Genomic DNA, 20,715 nt, shown 5'->3' with positions numbered 1-20,715 from the left:
ATTGTCTTACTCTCACAAATCATCCCTTCCAATTTACACACATGCCCTGAACGCTCACTTTTCTCAATCAAAAGAATTTGAGTGATCATAGACTCGTAGAGGTGGCAGGGACCCGGAGGGTGATCTAGTTCAACCCCCCTCTACAATGCAGGAATCATAGCCAAGAAAGGAATGTCCTTTTGAACTTTTCCATGAAAGAGTTTCCTTGCTATTGTGCTAGCTAGCAAGCAAAGCTCCTCGCTTAGAGCAGCCTTGGATAACTCCAAAGGATGTTTCACTTCAGGCTAGTGGCTCAGGAGTACAGTACTTTAAATCAGTGGTCCTCAACCTTGGGCCTCCAGATGTTTTTGGCCTACAACTCCCATGATCCCTAGCTAGCAGGACCAGTGGTCAGGGATGATGGGAACTGTAGTCTCAAAACATCTGGAGGCCCAAGGTTGAGGACCACTGCTTTACATGACCACCTGTGTGTGGTCACTGTTGGGAAAATTTGCAAATTGGGGAGGGGGAATGTTTCCTGTCTGCAAACACTCAACACTTAGGCACCATTTGGTTATCAGCTTATGTAGACTCATTTCGTGTCATTCGAAGAGGACCCCTATCCCTATTTTACCAAACACAAATGCATCTCAAGAGACATTTTGGACCACATCAGCGAAGTCGGGGGGCTCCTTACACACTGCCTAGGGAAGATCACTTTGGTGCTGCTAGCATAGTGGTTTGACTTCACTCCCGGAGGCACACAACTACAACTCAAATAATTTCTGCAGTTAATCTCCTGCAGTGACTTGACTGGTAACCCATGCAAGAATCTTGTAGATATGGTGGACGGTTCTTATTTTATTGAGCTGAAAACAAAGCAAGAGGCAAAACTATACACAAAAATATCTAATCCACCCGTCATAAAAAGCAGGAACGGCCAAACCGTTTGACATAATTAACCCAATGAGCAAAATATACAAAATCCGCAAAGCCAGTAAGAGGATCAAAGCGATGTTGAGCTGCTCTTCTTCCAGTGCCAAGGATTAAGAGAGGCTCTTCTTCAAAGTGCGGGATTCAGAATGGGATTGCCTTTCTGATACACAAGCTGGCATTTGGCAGTCCAGGGCCAGAAAGCTCAAGTCTTGGGGAAACAAAAAGACACACAAGCACCCAACACTAAAGGAATATCTGCTGGATGAAACTGAGGTTCTGATCAAACGCTCAGTGGAAATGGGGAATCATGTGGTTTGTTGACTAAACAGACTCTTAATGCAGTTGCACAAAATTGTATTTGGGTTTAAGAAAAAGGAGAAAAGATGTAGTACCTGCATTTCTAGTAAAAACACTTGGTCTCAAACCAGTTTGCCTTCCTGGGTTTCCCCAAGGAATCCTGAACATTGCACTTTGGCAAAGGTTTACTAGAAATGCTTTGCACCATTTCCAGAATTCCTTAGGCAACAGGCAGTGTCCATAGGCTCCAGCTTATTTTTTTTTTAAAAAAAGGACTAAGAACTGCCAGCCAATAAAAAAGCAGATGGAAAGGAAGAACATTACAAAGCTCAACCAGTCTACTGTGCAAAAGAGAGACAATCACCGCAAACCAAGAGGGAGCAACACATATGCCAAGGGCAAACATCAACCAACCACCAGTCTCGCCATTTATAATAAATACATGATATTTAAATACAACTCATTTCAAATTGTCAGGAAATCACTGCCAGGCGAGGTAGGGAGAAATACGGGGAAGAGGACGCACAGAAGACTTCTGTGACTTGGTTTCGTAAGGCAAACAAGCTTAGCTGAAGGGCTTTGCCAACGTTGCAGATTGACCCAGATGCCAGACAGAATACTCACCCCCAATTCTTGGACCCCACCCTATTTAATAGCAGCTGCCCTTTTGACGATCAGTTTTACAAGTGCTCAAGATGACCGCTCAAAACGAACAAAAATCAAATGGGAGAACTGCTCAGCAAGATGTCCACAATAGCTTAAGGGTGTTGCAGATGACGTCCAACAGCCGAGGAGTGAAGCGCTCTCATGCCTATCTTAACATCCCCCAGTCTACACAGGAGGAGCAATTCCAGGCTAATGTTAAATAAAGCTAAGGCAAGGGACAAGCAAAGGCAGGAAAAGCCCCAGAGACAGCCAGGTGGCTGATATATGCCAAACTCATTAGCTGCTACGGGGGTTAGTGGTCACTTTTTGTAACCCTGCAAAGTTCGTTTCATATAAAAATAGAGCTCTTTAAAAAAATCTGTATAAAAAGAAAAGCCCCGAAGAGTAGCTTTTCAAATTGGAGGTGCAGAAAAATGTGTGTGACTGGAATCCGTGTGTGCCACATGGAACCCCTAGTGAGATCACTGCTTCTAAGATTTGATATCCTTTATAAAGGGCGAAACTGAGATGTTATAGTGTTGCTTCCAGGGGATTATGAATGCAGACAGGGGTTAAAATGCCACCAGGGATACAACTAGCTTGTAGAGTTGACAGCTGCAGTCACAACTTGAGAAGAAAGAGATCCTGATGTTTTCCAAATGTTTGGGGAATTTCTGCTCCCATCAGCCCCAGCTGACTTGGCCAGTGGTCAGGGATGATGGCAGCTATGGTTCCGAAACATCTGGAGGGCACCAGGTTGGGGAAGACTGCTCCAGGGCTATTTTATGACAGTGCCATATGGGAAAAGCTGAAGAACGGAAACAAGGCCAAAGTGTCAAATTAGAAAGGAGACAGCAGCCCTCGCCTGCATGGGGAACCACACACAGCCGTATCCGTATGGCAACTGACGTGGCAGAGACAATTTTACAATTTAGTGCTTTAAATGGCCGGGATGGAGAGTCCAGGGAAGACTGTGCCTCCTAGGACATCTAATGGAATCATCTTCGGCCATGGGAAAAGCTTGTGGGATGATCTGTACCTGGAAAAGAGCATACTGGAAATCTGGGCAGATTTTCTCCTAGGAAAGGTCTGCTAAATGGGAGGCAGCTGGAATCTTGGATCTTTGCTCAAAGTGGATTGTACATTTATGGCCCCCACATGGATACTTTCAGGGGAATCGTTCCAGCACTAACCACGGTGGAACCTTCCCTCCGTAACCAGTGGAAACAGGAAAAGGGGGAGCTCTCTTTTCCTGGGACCAAAATGGGATAGCATCGATTATGGCTTCCACAGACCCCCAGCTGGTTCACATTGCAGAACCAGCTCCTAATTTGGGGTCAGGAGAGAGAGGAAAACAAAGGGGCTTAGGAGGAGCAGGCTGTAAGCTCCAACACTAAGCAGGATCAGAGTTGCAGCAGTAAGCTGCCCACGACCTCTGGAGAGGGGATGTCCATGCTACAGACCCATTGGCACCATAGCTGAGGACTGCAAGCCAAAATATAATTGCTCCAGCTTCTATTTGACACCGACAAGAAACCAGCTTGTCCTGTGACTTGGGTTACATAATGTTGGGGAACACTAGGACCTCTCTGCCTCCTGCAAGATGAACCACCGGTGGAAGGCAGAGCTGATCTGGCACTGACGCCACTCCAGGCTGTTCAGACCACAGCAGAGGTGAAGGCATTTTTCCCCTGCACAGCCAGCCGACTGCGCAAACTGTAAAAGAGAATGGCTGGCAAAGAGACAGGGTGCCACCGGCCTGCTAGTCGATGTGCCATTCATCTCAGGTGTCCTAGCAAGAGAAAGGAAATGTCACGGGGGGAGGGAGGGAGGGAGAGGAGAGAAAGGGGGTCAAAAGGACTCCCCTTTCTGCCAAAGCAACAAGCCAAGCAAATTTGCCAGAAGTTATCTGTATGTGAAACGCTGCCCTTTTGAGGTATGAGCGGCCTCAAAACTACTGGGAGTGGAATGACACTGCTCCATTGTGATGCTCAGCATCACACTCAGAGGCAAACAAACAATGGAATTATGAAGTGGGACAGACACATTCCCCCTCCACCACAACTTCCGCTACTCTCCCAAAAAGCAGGATGTTTTATTGATAAGAGATTTAATCTAGGTGATGGAATGGCTTTGCTTTCTATCCCTTGTAACTTATATCTAGCATCTTTCATGATCTGGTCCCCAAAGTTATCCTTCAACATTAGGGAAGGGAACTTTCCCTCTGCGCTGCCCACTTATTCACAATCATAGCCTGGAATGGTCACAGCAGGAAAAACAGCCAGCCAAGGTTTATGGCTCTAAAAACCCAGGAAGCAGAGGAGTTACGTTCTTTCCCCTTTATGTACAACTGCGATTCTTAAGAGTATTTCTTGGGGGGGGGGCACACGAAGAACTCTGGGCAGAAGGCCACAAATTAAACACTCAGGTCATTCATTCATCACCTGGCTGTACCACAAATGTCCAGTTATTATAACTCAAGCACTTAACTAACTTTGCTCACTACTAACTTTGCTCATTTTGCTCCATTTCTGTTCAAAGTCCAGTCACACTTTTGGATTACCCTGGTTTACATGTTCTCACATACCAGCAGCTGGGAAATCCCATCTCCCCTACCTTTAGGGGTGGGGGGGAGGCATTGACAAACACAAACCAGAGCCTTAGCTGGGAGGTTTAGATCAGGTTAGCCCGTTTCCTTCTCACCCTGGGCTTCTTTTCTGCTCCCAAGGTCCTTGGCCCGTGGCGTTTCCCCCTCTCCTATTCCATACCTTGCCCAAATTTGCTCCTCTGCCCCTCTCTGTCCCATGCACACCACCTTCCTAAAAGCGAAAGACTGGCTGTAGTGATCAAAGGGCCCCAGGAAGAGGGGCTCTCTTTTATTGAGTGGGAAACGACACCGTCTATCTCCAGGGCCTAGCTTGCAGGCTGCTGCTACTGAGGGAGCGTGTGGAGAGAGCCACCGTTGTGTTGGTGGTGGGCAGGTTCTGGCTGCTCCTCACGGCGGTGGCTTTGGAGTCTCGAGCTGAAGAACCACGGCTAAGACGGGCTGTAAGAGAGGAAGCAGAACAGGAGGGTGAGTGGGCCAAGCTGGCCTTTGGCTAAGCAACCCAGGCCATTTCCTACCGCCACCAACAAGGCACAGCTTGGGACACAAACAGCCCTGGGTCCTCTTTTCCCTCTTTCACCTCTGGACCTCTTTGCTCCACTCAATGTTAAAACTTAAGGCTGTAAGCTTCTCAGGGCAGGAATCTGTCTTTTGGGGGCTTATGTTGATCCCGTAACCTAAATAATAACTTAACTGTGATGATATATATATTGAATTGCTGTATTGTTTGGTTTGTTTGAACAGATGTTCTTAGCTTGTATGTTTTACTGACTGCAAGTTATTTTGAGTGGGTTTTTTTTAAATAAAAAAAGAGCAGTAATTCAGAAGTTTTACATTCACCATTCCTTCTGACAGACAGAAATTCAGCAGGTGGGGAGGAAGTGAGTCATTGAAATTAATATGCATTGCTAACTTAGGTCTGTAAATTTCATTTGGTGTATTCTATGAGTATGACTAGCATTGGAAACAACTCATTACTGTATAATGGATTGCCTTGAAGTCATTTCTGCACCAGAGAGAATAAACTTAGCCCTCCATTTCCCCCCCCCTACTTGTTCCATATTTTGCCTGACCAAAGGTGACAACCCTAGCTATAGGAGACAGGCAGCTAAGTCTTACTGGCGGAATCTGTAGGAAGTTGCTCCTCTTCTAGGTAGTACTGTATCTTTTGTAGATCCTCTGCTGTAAATCTCCATTTATTCTCAGCGGGCGGGGGGAGGGGCTGCCTGGGAGTGGCTCTTTTCCGGGCGGTCCCAGGCTGGCTGGCCGATAGGCAAGAGGCAGGAAATGTGCCAGTTACCAGGCCTTCGGGGATCTTCTGAGCGACGACTCTGAGACCTGGCAGGCAAGGAAGAAGGAGAGTCTGACAACACAGTCCGGCCCAATGTTACTCTGAACGTGCTAAAGGCTGATTTAGAATGAAGCCGAAACAAAATAAAAAAAATTCCTCCCAGTCTTAGGAGAACACTTCAATCTCCCAGGACATTCTATACAAGATCTCAAAGTAGCTGTCATATTACAAAAGAATTTCAGAAATAGACTGGAAAGAGAAGTTGCTGAATTGCAACTTATTACCAAACTTAAAACCATGGGGAGACCTTGGTATGAATAGAGACATGGGATTCTTATCTCATTATATATGATAAAGCTATTTTTGGCCACCTCACCCCTTGCTTTTCCCTGTAAGACTAATTGCAGTCGTTAACAGTCGTCAACAGGTTTACCACACCTATCAGCCAATCACCCATTCCCACCACCCTTCTGAGTAATACCCCTCCCCACCCTCCCACTATATATAAGGGTCTGGTGACTTCTGTTTCAGTGTATCTGAAGAAGTGTGCATGCACACGAAAGCTCATACCAATAACAAACTTAGTTGGTCTCTAAGGTGCTACTGGAAGGATTTTTTTTATTTTGTTTTGACTACGGCAGACCAACACGGCTACCTACCTATATTTAGAATGAAGCCTGTGACTATATCGGCATGGTCCATTGCATATTTAGCACTGGAAATGGAGGCAGTGCACATTTTACTCTCTCTCAGCCCTGGTGGGCGAGGGAATAAAAAAAATACAGCTGCCCGTTCATTGAAACACAGAGGAAGCAGGGACAAAATGAGGTTTCTGTGTTCAGGGCTAGTGTGCTATACACAGCTCTTTTAAAAGAGAAACCCAGATATATGCAAAGTGTGCTTGATGATTTGCATAACTAGACAGGTCACAAAAGCAGAATTTGGGGCATCTTCGGCATGTGGTTTTGACCTAATTAGCCGAGCCTATTAAACTCATTTGATCTTTCCAGAAATTTAGCTCTTTGGGCACGTTCATGTGCAACCATAGCCACCAGGACACATCGCTGTACTATATGCAATGCATGTCTTCAGTTCTCTGGAGATCACATTACAAGGTAACCTCTTGTGTGTGAGGGCGGGAGGGGAGGGAGAATGGATTTGATATCTGAAACGAGCAGGTAATTATCAGGGAAATTCCAGGGCTTCCTACCTCCAGAGAGCATGAACAAGTTTTCAAAACCCCTTTCACACATGGTGGTGGCAGCTTGGCTTGCTACTCTCTCGTCGTCGTCATACAGAATGATGATCTTTCCATGAGCGTTTTTCTGGTGAGCAGAGATGCTAAGGCTTGTACAATCAACAGAAGTGGGAAGAGAACAAGATGGTGGCAAAGTCCCCCCACCCTCAAGTGTTCAGGGATGTCAAGGCAGCAATGCCTGACAGCTCACTCCGTTGGCAGATGAGGAGCACCTAGGCTTTGAGATTTGGACACAAGCGACAACACTTTCTCTCAAGGGAAACCGAGGTCAGCAGCCTCAACATTTGGTTGCGGCGGCTCTCGACTCCATCAAAAAACATTAGAACTCGTCAAAACTTATCCTCACAGGTTTACAGAACAAATAAGAATACAAAACAAATACACTCATCACATCTACATACAGATACTTCCTGTCCCTTTTGTTGGAAGAATAAGGGTTTCTTTTGCCCTCTTTTTTCTTTCTCTCTTTTTTCTTTTTTCTTCTTCTTTTTTTTTGATCTTCTTTACTGTATCGTTGATTCTCTTGCCCCTCCCCTATTATTCTCCCCACCTTATTATTCCTTTTTATATGTAAGTGTGTATTTGCTGCTTTGTTGATTTTAAATAATAAAAACTATTTTAAAAAAACAGGAAAAAAAAACATTAGAACTCAAATTCTGTATTTGGAAGTGAGCTAAATTAGGCAACATCCCTGGACATTTTAAATGAGAGATAGTCTGTGTCTCCTTTTAGCTCTGGGGGTAAGGACTAGGACTGGGAAGAAAGAAGAGGGACAGTTTATTACATCTTCTCCTCAATGGTGTGAGAGGATGCATGTCAGCGGATGTTGTGGAGAGGAAGAGAGGAGGGATCAGAGACTGGTAAGTAGGAGGAGGTGGGGGCTGCAAAAGCTCCACATATTGGACATTGGCTTATGCCCGTCACACCGCAGAGAGGCATTCTGGAGCCCCAATGCTACATCTCTCTCCACCCTTCAGATCCTTGAAGATTCCCCCATCTGCTTTGATCCCCATGGGGTTCCAGACCACATATGCAAAGGAAACATGGATCTGGAAGACAGACTGCGGGGAAAGCAGCGAAATGTGATGATCAAGCGGATCTGAGCACAGAACTACTGAGCTTTCATCAAAGGGAACGTTATGGGGACTGTGAGCTTCATAGAATCATAGAATCGTAGAGTTGGAAGAGGCCACAAGGGCCATCCAGTCCAACCCCCTGCCGAGCAGGAAACACCATCAAAGCATTCTTGACATATGCCTGTCAAGCCTCTGCTTAAAGACCTCCAAAGAAGGAGACTCCACCACACTCCTTGGTAGCAAATTCCACTGCCGAACAGCTCCGCTTCCTGCAGGGTCAAGGGCTCCTGATCAAGCTGTGGATTTGAAGCGGAAATACTGGCAGAAAACCAAGAGGCTTCTTTGGATGAAGGATACGTATTCCAAAATGTTATTCGTATAGGGATTCATGGTTCTGGATAGCGTGGCGATTGGGTAGGAGTAAGCTGCAAAGGGAAGAGAAAAGCAAGCTTAGAACAGAAGAGAGATACTAAATAGGTCTGTTCTCATTTTCTACGGCTGAAAAAGCACACACACAAAACCATATTGGAATTGTGAGCATCCATTTGGAGGTGGGAGGATGGTTCTCTAGCTCTTAAGGTAGGATGCTGGACAAAAGAAAGACAAAATGCTGGACAAAAGAAGCCAGAGCAGAGGCTTAGCAGTCTATCCACTTCCAAGCAAGAGCAGCAGTGCCAGGTGAAGAACCCCAGAGTGAGAAGACACTTGCACCATCCCCCCCCTCTTGGTCCACTAGCTAAGACAGGGAAAGGGGAGGGAAAGAGAAAAGGCTGGTCACACTAGTGAATTTCTTTTTCTTTATAAAGCTCAGCAGAAGCCCTTTCTCCCTCTCACTGGGACTGAAACTGGGAGGGTGGAACTCCAACATATGTGTGCCAATTGTACAGATCTGCTGCTGAAGCAGATGGGCCAAATACCTCTTCCAGGATGCCGTCTCCTACTGAGGGAGGAGGCCAAGCCTAGCAGACAGACCTGCAGCTTGCACTGCATTTGTAAACCCACCCCCGCCCTTTCCTGATGTGGTCACCTCTGGTACCAAGAAGTGCGGGTAGGACCCCCCCCCCCAAGTCTTACAGAGTTGCTTCTAAGCAGGCTCAGTCTGCAGATAACAAATCCCAGAGGAGGAAGCCTGCTACTTGTGGACAGCAAAAATGACTCAGAATCCTGTGGCACAGCTTTTTTGGTGATTTTTAAAAGACACCCGAAGGCAGCCCTGTTCAGGTAAGTTTTTAGTGTCAGCTGTCGTATTATGTTTTTACTATTTTTTTGTTGGGAGCTGCCCAGAGTGGCTGGGGCAACCCAGTCAGATGGACAGCATATAAATGAATGAATGAATGAATGAATGAATGTTATTGTTATGCTTTGTGGGCCAGAGTCCATTTTGTCAGATGCACAAAATGATCACCTAAGCAGGTAGGTGTGGATGAAGAGCAGTATACAAATTGAATATATAAATAAAATAGTGTATTATCACTTTGGTGACCACTTTACAGACTGAATTCATGCAGTGGTGATTGGGGAATCAGTCACTCATTGCCTTCTCCTGAGCTGGAAAACAGCCTGCAGTTCTTTGAGGTCTTTTTAACAAGCCAGGGGGAGTCAAAAGGCATCAGCAGATGTAAATTGGGATACTAGAATCAGCTCTTGCCTTCAGAGCAAGCTGGACACCTCCACAATGTTCTCTGCAGTTTGTAGGCTGCTTTGTCCATTCTGGTTTCCTCTAAAGGTGATTAACCTCCACAAGGGGTGTGTGTGTGCTTATGGTTCAGCCTTGGGGTGACGCTCTGGCTGCCTCACCTCCCACTATGTGGCACTGCTCATACGCATCCCGCTCTCGCACGTCCAGCAGCAGGTAGGGGCAGTCGGGGTAGGGGCAGTCTTTTGCAAAGTTTTCCGTTTTCTTCGGGGCATCTCTCCCCAGGTCCAGTTCACCCACACCACTGATGACACTGGGAGAAAGAGGAGCCATTAACTTCAGGATAAAGGCACAAAAAGGACCACCTGTCAGGTCAAAATAGTATGTTTCTGTGGTTATCAGTGCCAGGCGGAAGCTGATCAAAGGAGCCAGCAATTTAGTGACAGACAGACACTGCCCTCTGAGTTCAGAACAGACAGCAATCCAGCAGCAATCCAGCCAGTTTCCTAGGTGATGAATCCTGTAACCCCTTAAGATCACAGGGGGAGGGTTCTGCTCCTGGTGCCAATGACTAAGAGCATCTGAAGATACCCTAACCTACTTTGCAGGGTTGTTGCAAAGAAAGTACGTTTCCGAGCACAATTCAAGTGTTGGTGTTGACCTTTAAAGCCCTAAATGGCCTTGGTCCAGTATATCTGAAGGAGCGTCTCCTCCCCCATCGTTCTGCCCGGACACTGAGGTCCAGCGCCGAGGGCCTTCTGGAGGTTCCCTTGCTACGAGAAGCTAAGTTACAGGGAACCAGGCAGAGGGCCTTCTCGGTAGTGGCACCCGCCCTGTGGAATGCCCTCCCACCAGAGGTCAAAGAGAACAACAATTACCAGACCTTTAGAAGGCATCTTAAGGCAGCCCTGTTTAGGGAAGCTTTTAATGTTTGATGGATTTCTGTATTTTGGTGTTTTGTTGGAAGCCGCACAGAGTGGCTGGGGGAACCCGGCCAGATGGACGGGGTATAAATAATAAATTATTATTATTATTATTATTATTATTATTATTATTATTATTATTATAATAAAATGGGAGGCCATAGACATGGAATGATTCCTTGAACTTCATGGGAAAAGGTGAGGTTAAATTTAAGGACAAAAGCCCAGCTAGTCCAGAGGTGGGGAACTTCTGGCCTGTGGGCCAAATGTTGGCCACTAGACTTCCCAACTTCGCCCACCAAACACTCCCTAATGGCTGTGAGAAGTTGACAAGCAGGGCATGAAAGCAGTAGCCCTCCTCCTGCTGTTTGTCCCCAGCAGCTGGTATAAAGGTATGCTGCTTCTTGAGATTCCATTTAGCTGATGGCTAACAGTCATTGATAGAAAAGGACACGGGTGTCCAGCTAGGACAAGGAGGGAGGCTTCTATGATCACAGTTGTTTGCTTTCCAACTCCTTTCTCCTGGAAGCTTGACTGATCCAAGTCTCATTCAACTTTTTGGAAAGGCTATTAAACATGCCAAGAGCCCAATGGACCTGCTTTAGCATTTTAAGCCAAGCTAAACAATGGTTTGGAATACCATGTGCTGCTTTTGGAGTCTCATCTATTAGTATTAGCAGACTGCATCAAATTGCATCACTATTTCCCCCCCCCCAAAAAAACCCATCTTTGCAGGGAGCAAAGGGAATCGTGGCAGGTGGAAGGAAGGAAGCCCAAGCACAGAGACAGATTCTTGGATACCTCTGTAGGGTGGAACGATACGACTCCCCGGCTCCGGTGTTGTTTATGAACAGGATGGGACTGGCTGGTTTGTCACCAGGGCTGCTTTTGCCATTGGTCTCTGCCGCCATGTCAGGGCTGTTATCTGCAGAAGCAGCATCACCTTCTGAAACAGGGGTGGGGGGGAAGACAGATATTTCATTGAAAAATATATTTATCTAAAAGCATTTCTGAATCTCTTAAGACCTTTAAATCTCTCAATAGTATACAAAATGAGAAAAACAATAAAGACAGAAATTTGGTAATAATAGGGTTTAATCTGAGGAGTCAGGGTAAGTGCAGGGATAAGTTAGGCTGAGATTATGCTGTAGAGAATGAGATAGAGGCCATTTTCAAAGCTTCTAGATTGTATGGACAATAAGCTTTCCAGAGACGTAGAAGTGCTCTTCTCCCCTTGTAGCACATGATTATATTTGCATTCATTTGTCTGTAAGGTTTCAAGTGGTACTTGCCAAATCCCAAAGCCTCCTGCTAGCTAGGAACAGAACCAGCACGCATTGGACAGTGTTTGTGACTTCGCTGATGACAAGACACAATGCCCACCACAGCCATTTCCGGCATGCATCTATCTCTGGGACAATCTTTTAACTTTTAACAAGTGTTTACTTTGTCACATAAGAACCCAAACAGTTCTTTAAATAAGGAAGAAAAGTAGTAAACAGACCTCTCTGTAGGGAGAGGCCATAGCTCGGCGGCAGAGGACATGCTTTATATACGCAGAACATCCCAGGTTTGATACTAAAACAAGATCTCAGGTCATAGGTTGGGGGAAACCAAGTAGCCAGCGCCAGACAAAATGGACCACTGGCACAAAGTTACAAGGCAGGACTTGATGCCTTCACTTCTTTCCTTGTAGCAGTATTCTACCAGTTCCAAGAACCTTAAAACAAAGTCATTACTTAGAAGCCCCGGACCTTACCATCAAACTTTTGAACTTCCTCACATGGTACTTCTGAGTTTTCATCAGCTAGGGAAGCAACCTGGGTCACCTGTGGATTGAGGCAAGGACATGATCAAAAGCAGCTTGGCAAAAGGGTTGTTCTGGGACTTGGGAAGCAGCATCACCTAGTGTGAGGAAGGCCAACCCTAGTGTGAGTTTTCGTGGAATCACAGAACTGTAGAGCATGAAGGGACCCCGAGGGTCATATTGAGGCATTTTTATTTCTGCTTCACATATTATAATTTAATATCAGGGTTGACACCCGAGGGGCCCAAGAACCCTCGAATCCTGCTGGTTGTCCAGGATATTAAATGATGGAAGTCTCATTTGCAGAAGTATGGCGAGCTCGTAGAGCTGATCTGCTATACAAGAGGTGGGGTGGGACCAGGGACAATAGGAGCTTATGAGAAGCATTCAAACTACTGTGAATACAGTGGGACACTTCAGGAAAAATGCAGTCTAAGGACAGAGCATACCAGCTGGGCAAAAGTAGTCACTTTCAATCTCTTGAAGAGCTCATCTTTCTTGTATCTGTAATCTGGAAAACAGTGAAGGGGTGTAATCTATGAGAAAACTTGGGCAGTACCATTGCATTAGTTCCATGCATTATACTTGCATTCCGCTCTTCTTCCAAGCATGTACGAAAACTTAGGAATCATTCTTAGAATAAGGTTACCAGAGGTTCCCTGTTTCCCGGGAACAGTCCCCAGATTTACAAATCAGTCCCATGACAAAATCCATCTATTTAGTAGGAAGTTGAAAAGGGTCCCCGGATTCATTAAAAAAAGTCTGGTAACCTTATTTTGGAACGAAATCTAATCCGACTCCCAATCACCTTGAATGGGATTGTGCAGGGAACAGAGCCCAGACTCCTCAGATCTATCCGACTAAACATTCACCCAATTCCCAGGCCAATTCCCTCTCTCAAGGGGAAATCTGTGGCCTGCCATACACTTTATTGGACTCCCTTCGTATCCCCCTGATCACTAGCCATGCTGGCTGGGTCTGATGGGAGTTGCACGCCATCATCATCTCGAGGGTGACAGGTTCCTCAGCCCTGCATTATCTGCGGCTGCCTTCACAGAGGGTTGGAGGTGGGATCCAAAAGGTCACCTAAGACCTCCTTCTAACCAAAGAAAGCCCTTCCTCAAATCAGCAGCACCAGTTACTTCATGCAGTCCAGCCCACACTGAGCTAACAAGCAGCGGACTGAGCACAGTGAAGCACAAGCCTACATACACCTCTGAATGACGTGAGAAAGCAAAACAAGCATCACAACCACTCCATCAGGTCAACATATACAAGATGCTGCTAAACTGAGCATGACTGAACTTTGATTTTTAGCTACCAACACCTTAAATGAAATCTTAGCACCACCTGCCACGAAGTAAATACTTATTTATTATTTTCCCTGCCAGGCCTGGTCCAGGGGCATTATAAAAAGGATGGACGATTTGCTGTCCTTAAGGGAAGCGGAGAAAATCTACAGCTCCCATCAGCGGCAGCCAGCAGGGAGCTGTGGCCCCAAAGCAGTTCGGGGCATCAGGTAGAAGAGAAAATTAACAGAGCCACTCTGTCCCACAACGTCAGCACAACATACCTGGAGCTAATTCCGAAGGTCCCTTTAAGGTTCCAGACATCTTGAAGCAAAGATTCAGAGACAACCAACGTACAACTGTTCAGAAGAGTCTAGAACTCCTCAGCAAGCAGGAAAACAAGATTTACAATGAGAAGAAAACTAGGTGGTTTGTTTCTCACCCGTGTCCACTAGATAGGCAAATGAGGACTACACCTGCTGGCTTCTCAGTTTTGATTTCCTAGCCTCGTCGCTGCTTTTCTCAAGTTACAGAAGAGACAGAGGCAACACTGTACCAGGCATTTAAGCCTGTGTCCAACTGGTGTCGTCTATCCATGAGAAATCAAAGATGGTTAGCAAATTATCTGAACCACACAAGGTGCTATTCACCACCGGCCCAGTGAGAGGGTACCTGCATCTAAGCTTCCTGAAGTGGGATTTAAAGAGAGAGAAAAAGAGCGACACAAAAGAGGCACTAGGGGTTGCCCAGCAGGGAGTGCAGAGGAAGAAAGGGACAGAAACACAACAAGTTTTGTAGGGGTGATACAAGGAGACCACTGCTAAGATTTCAGTACTCAAAAGCAATCTCTGAACAAAAGAATGTTGTGGAACAAAGTAACTTCATTTCTAGTTGACCAAAGCAATTGCAACTAAAAAAAAGGAGTGCAGAGTGAGGAAAAGCCAAAACAGATTTGTTTTTGGAAAAATACACCTGAAATCCCTTTGTATTCTAAGTATGTAATGTGACTTGCTACTTGAGCTATACAAAGCTTAAAAAGACAGTTCTCAGAATTAATTAAGCTGAGAATCTTAGTATTCATTTTGGAAAGCTTCCAGGCCCCATTTCTGCACAATGGTGTTCCGAAAATGCACACAGTGACATAGGCACACTTTGGTGAAGATTAATCCCTGAACGTGACTTTCCCCAAACAGAGATGCTTTGAATTTGGGTTGCGGGAGATCTCCGAATCATAGAATTGTAGAGTTGGAAGGGACCCTGAGGGTCATCTAGTCCAACCCCCTGCAATGTAGGAATCTCAGACAGATCATACATGACAGCAACTGCAAATATGCCAACAACGTGTTCATTCCAGGACCCCTGCCACCTGCCTGGGTGGGAACAATCCCAAGTCACATGGCAGAGCCTCAAAGCGCTAAACCCACTACAACAAGTTCTCCTGCACTGCCCACCCCCCACAAAGCTCGATCTGCGGGCCTGAGTGAGTGGATTACAGAAATCTAAGTGGTGGTTGTGATGTTACTCACTTCTTTTGATCTCTTCCAGTTTTTCAGTGTATTTGGTCATACTGCTACCTACAAGAGAACACACACCCAATGATGCATCCTATCCCACCGGAGAGGTACGATTAATTCATTCCACAGCAATATAAATGTTGGGGAAATGTTGGGAGAAATCTTAACTGTTACCAAGGCCTCACCTCACCTGTTTATTTCAAGTTAATCCTTGCTCATAATCCTTAATGTGGATTAGTAGGGCTGGAAAATCATAGGCATCCAAAAATAGTTAATGTGAGGCTTGAAATATATATTTTATTTCAGCGTTTCTCAACCGCTGTTCCGCGGCACACGCTGGCTGGTGTGCTGCAACGTGCGGCAACGAGAAGGGCGATTTGCATTGTCACGTGCCTGGCGGCCGCCAATAACACTAACCTGCCAGAAAGGAAGCCGGCCGGGTCATGACGCGGGGCGAGCGCAGCTCTCAACAGCCACCACCACAGGAGGGTGGTTTTAGACAAACTTAAAGAAGCTGGCTGGATGAGCTCAACCTGAAACTTGCTGAGCAAAGGATTGTGCTGGCAGAGAAATCAGTGGCTTGTGAAGCCTTATTACAGGAGATTGCAACCAACACAGCAATTGGCAAGTGTTTCTTACAGTCATAATTATATAGTCAATATAGGGCGGCACAGAGTTAAATTTTTTAACTTTTTTAATGGTGGTGTGCCTCGTGATTTTTTTCATGGAACAAGTGTGCCTTGGCCCAAAAAAGGTTGAGAAACACTGTTTTATTTATTGCATTTTAGTCCTGCTCTTCTTCCAAGGAGCTCAGGGTGGCAAACGTGTTTTCACCTGTGCCATCTGACTCTTGCAACAATCCTATTAAATAAGTAGGGCTAAAAAGAAATAAAGAACCAACTTTTCTAATACTTCCACTCCTGATTGCCTCACGGCAATTCTTATTCATCATAGGTGACCAAATAGTTATGTTTTACAAGCCTTCTCTAATACAAAGATAGTACAAGCTATTTGAAAGTCAGCATATTTGATTAAGTTTACTCTGAGATCTAAGTCACAAAAGCCCATTATTACGTCATGATCTGACATCACAGCCCACAATCCTTGAAAGGTAACAACCTCCAGGATATAGGAAAAAAACTCCACTGGTTGGACGTAGCAAGGGAAAGGTTTCTGTCTCACTTTTCTCTGATTTATACATTTCTATCCAAGCAGAGAAATGTTCACTTACCTGTGTCAAGGCGAGTTTTTACATGCTGGTATTTAGGATTCTGTGGGATCCTTTTGGTCAAAAACTGTTGTGTTTTTGAAAGAAAAAAGGAAAGAGAGAAACCTTCAGTATACACAACAGGTATCCCAAGTATGGAGTGAAGAACTGGAATGCCAGATGAGATGTGCACATAATTGTTGAAACAAGAGTGTAGAAAGAAAATTTGGGCAGTACTAGTCCTAAACCCAAGAGCCAATATACTAAGATGGCAAAAGGCATAAGACCACATTTGATCACAACACAAAACTTTATTTCTTCCTCCAGCCTGTACCAATGGTACACATTTATTACCCCTACTTCCACTTCATTCGCTGAGTTTAACCAAGGAAATCCTTTTTATTTACAGTATTTACTAAATATGCCATCCATCTTTACTATAGGAGTTTATTATGCTGGTCCTTTCTCCTCCCCTTGGTCCAGAGATTTGAGTCTGGGAGAAAGGAAAAGCAAGTCTTATTATTGTAGGCCAATTCCACAATGTCCATGCACCATGCAGGACTACAGGTCACAGTGATCTGTCGGTACCAATGTGACCCCTGAGACTCCCAGTGCACCTCAGGGAAATGTAGGAGATGATCTAACAACCCGGCTGTCCTGTTGCTTCTAGTAATACCAGACTGACACAGGGTAGTGGTATTAACAGGCCCTCAGAAACAGCAGGGCCTTGTCTTCATGCTGGGCATTGGGGAGTTAGCAAGTCTACTTTAACTAATCATAGTGGGCTTCGTTCCTTTGAATAGGGGGCTCAGAGACTGCTGATCCTGGCTAGGTGGTGTTCAAACTACTACTCAGTCAGAGCAGCACTGGAAGGACCAGAGTAGCTGGGTTATTTGATCTCCTGGTTCCAAATGTACTCACGGCTTGCTAGGGCAAATAGGTATCAGCACAGAACCGTAGACTGCCAGACAGCACACAGATATTGTGGCTTCAGCTCAGGCAATTACATGCCCTGGAAACAATTATCTTCAGTTTGATTCCTATCAACTTTCAGCAAAAATGTAGGGCTGAAAAAAATAAACCCAGATTCCTAGGAGCCAGCATAAAAGTTATTGGTGCCTTTACAAAGAGGCACCCAGTAGCTTTGCAGCCTTGTTCACTTGTCCAACTGGTAAAAAGGTAAAGGGGCCCCTGACCATCAGGTCCAGTCGTGTCCGACTCTGGGGTTGCGTAATGCCGTATTATATACAACTGCCTCAGGTCCATTCACATGATCCTGTTAAAATGACATTATTGAATCAAATAAATTGTTTTAAACTACTCTCTCTCCTCCACACAATGAGGTAGGTTGGCAAAGTATTTGTGTCATTGCTTCTCTCACTCTCTCATGTGCACACACACACACCCCCCACACATCATATCACCACAGGTCCCTACCCAAAACTCTGCAGCAGCACAGAGAAGCAAGAATTCTGATATACATTCACAACGGAGTTTTCCCCAGGCCTGCCTGAAGATGCTAGAGATTGAACCAGGGACGTTCTGCATTCAAAGCATCATGTGCTCCACCACTGAGCTACAGCCTCCCTTCCGAACAGAGAGTCACAACTAATCATTAATTTAGTTATGTCTGACAACATAATTAATGAAAGCAGTTGTTTGGGTAGAACAATATTTCATCAGGACTTTGCCACTAGCCCACTGCCATCTCGGTCCTGACCCTCCAAAGTCACTGCAGAGTCAGAGAACCTGTGGCTCTCCAAATGATACTGGACTCCAACTCCCACCAGCCCCAGCCAGTCTGGCCAATCAATGGTCAGGGATGGAGGGAGCTGTAGTGCAACATCTGGAGAGCCACAGGTTTCCCACCCAGACTTACGAGAGCTCTTTTCCAGAAAATGTCATTCATAGAGCAATTTCAACATCCATCAATTAAATCACCAACATGAGGTGGAGAGACCATGCAGGGCAAAGGGATACCCAAAGAAAGCCAAGGCAAGAGTTCAGTTAAAAGGATGCAACAATCATGCGTTATGACTACCTACCCACCAACATGGTCAACCTAGTAAGCCTCCATCAATCACAGTGAGTTACAAGTATGATGTCTCCAGCCGGAGAAAATGACAGAGAAAATTCTTCCCCAGATCCCTGGCTGGAACTCAAATCCAGTCTCCTATATCCCACTGGTTCTCACATTCAGTTGGCATCACCAGGGTGACAGCAGAAAATTTAAACAGTACTATGATTTGGTACCTGCCTTCCACATCAGTGGAAGCATCAATATGAGAAAGCCAGACCTTTCCCCCAAAACATGTTTTTTAAAAAGTCAGGAGGGTGGTGGCAGCAGCAGCAGCAGCAGCAGCTCTAAATGTGAAACTCAAGACACCGAAGAAAAGATATTATAGCAGCCCTGCTGGATACAGCAGGTCTAGCACCCTGCTTTCTGTCCCGGTCAATAGGATGCTTCTGAGAAGCTCACAAGTTTGTCTCCTAGCAACTGCTCCTGGGAGGTATACTGCTCCTGCCTGTGGAAGTTCCATAGAGCCAGAGTGGCCAATGGCTACAGAAAGACCCCTCCCCTTCTACAAATGTCTCTAGTCCCCTTTGGGAAGCCTGGGTTGAGGGAAACAACCCCCCCCCAAAAAAACCCCATTTATTTTATCTTATTTATTACATTCGTATACCGCCCTCCATTCAAAGCTCTAAGGCGGATTCACAGCATAAAAACAGAACCAAAAAGACATAATAAAAAGGGCAACAAGACAACAATAGCCCCCCCTCCCGCAATGAAAGAGTTTGTGGTAGGAGCTCCCTGTGGATTTAAATCCAGGGCTTATTGGGAGCCCCCAACAAACAAAGAACGAGAAAAATCTCCCCACACCCCTGTGTGTGGGGAGAGCAGCCTCTTTGGGGAGGCCCCCCCCCATTACAAAATCCAAGGTCGGCATGTGACATTAATATGTGTGTTTGTGAGAGAGAGAAAGGCTACTCCTCTTTTTCTTACGCACGTCCAGTGTTGCTTGAGATACAGAGGGGACCCCGCCTAAAATGAGGATCACAACCCCCCCCCAAAAAAAAAGAATGGGGAGGAGGGATAAGGTGCTGTTTGAGGGAGCGATGCCGAGAGCGAGGCCCCCACAAAGCAGGGAGAAAAGGCGCCCTAGCTGGGCTTCAGGAGGGGGGAGTCGTCGGTGGGGGACCCCCAAAACGAAGGGCGACCCCTATACACAACACCCCGTTTTGGCTTCTCGTGTGTGGGGGGGGGAAGCAGAGGGGCGACGGGGTCCCTCGGCCGCGGGGTCTCCCGGGGGGTCCCCGCAGGGGCCGAGCCCTCACCTCAGGGTCCCCGATGCGCCTCCTCGCCGACATCCTGCCCAACTGTCAGCGTCGCGTTCCGACCGCCCCGCCCCTCCTCTTGCGCCCGCCCCCGCATCGCGCCTCCTCGACCAATCCGCGCCTCCCCGGCCGACACGCCGCCGCCCCGATTGGCCCGCCTCTCGCCGCGCAGAGAGCCAATCAGCGCTCTCCCGCGCGCTCTCCCTCTTAAAATCCTTTGTGAGGGTTTTTTTTTGCGTGTGTTTAAAGTCCCGGCGCGTATGCGAGGAGGGCGCGCGCGTGCGCACTCCGCCTCCTTTTTATGACCGTAAAAAAGAGAGGCGTCTGTGGTTACCGCGGCAACGCGGACGCCTCCGCGTTAGGTTGAATTGTGACGTCATGCGTCTTACCGCTGGTGTCCTTCCGCCGGAGGCTCTTACATTAAGAAGAGGGTCCTTTAGTAAAATAGTGCCGGGGGATTTTGGGGGGGCGGCCGGGCGGGGGATGCTTCTGGTGCTTTGTGTCCGGCCGTGGGCTTCCAGCTGGGGTTCTGAGTTGCATCTCCCGGGAGCAGGATGTTGATCTACATAGGAAACTACCCTCCCAGCTCGAGGGCCGCATTCCCCTCTGGGAAGCCTTCTGGGGGCCACATGCGAGTGGTTCTGTTGCTCTTCCTATTATGAAATTGCTTTTGTAGCACTTATTTGAAAGGCATACCTGTTTCTTTGATGGAAGCCACTTTGAGCGTGATTTTTGTGTACAGTATGTGGAAAAGCCACGTGGCGCTGTGGTTAAAACCACTGAGCCTAGGGCTTGCTGATCAGAAGGTTAGCGGTTTGAATCCCCATGACAGGGTGAGCTCCCGTTGTTCGGTCCCAGCTCCTGCCAACCTAGCAGTTCGAAAGCACGTCAAAGTGCAAGTAGATAAATAGGTACC

At 46.4% G+C, this 20,715-nt stretch overlaps 1 protein-coding gene across 1 annotated transcript; it reads right to left on the bottom strand.

Moving 5' to 3' along the window:
* Nucleotides 1-481: 481 nt before the first annotated feature.
* Nucleotides 482-19,862, bottom strand: CEP41 (centrosomal protein 41). The gene is made up of 11 exons (XM_035127817.2): nt 19,800-19,862; nt 16,488-16,551; nt 15,269-15,316; nt 12,903-12,964; nt 12,406-12,475; nt 11,448-11,592; nt 9,885-10,036; nt 8,445-8,512; nt 6,964-7,078; nt 5,582-5,800; nt 482-4,903 (listed from the first exon to the last, which is right to left on the bottom strand). The coding sequence occupies exons 1-11, from the start codon at nt 19,830-19,832 to the stop codon at nt 4,758-4,760; spliced, it is 1,122 nt and encodes a 373-aa protein (XP_034983708.1). The 5' UTR covers nt 19,833-19,862; the 3' UTR covers nt 482-4,757.
* Between the last annotated feature and the right edge of the window lie 853 nt (nt 19,863-20,715).

Source organism: Zootoca vivipara, chromosome 10, assembly GCF_963506605.1.
Source record: "Zootoca vivipara chromosome 10, rZooViv1.1, whole genome shotgun sequence".
Classification (NCBI taxonomy): Eukaryota; Metazoa; Chordata; class Lepidosauria; order Squamata; family Lacertidae; genus Zootoca; species Zootoca vivipara.
Note: the sequence above shows the minus strand (reverse complement) of the source record. Positions and strands in the feature narration are given on the sequence as shown.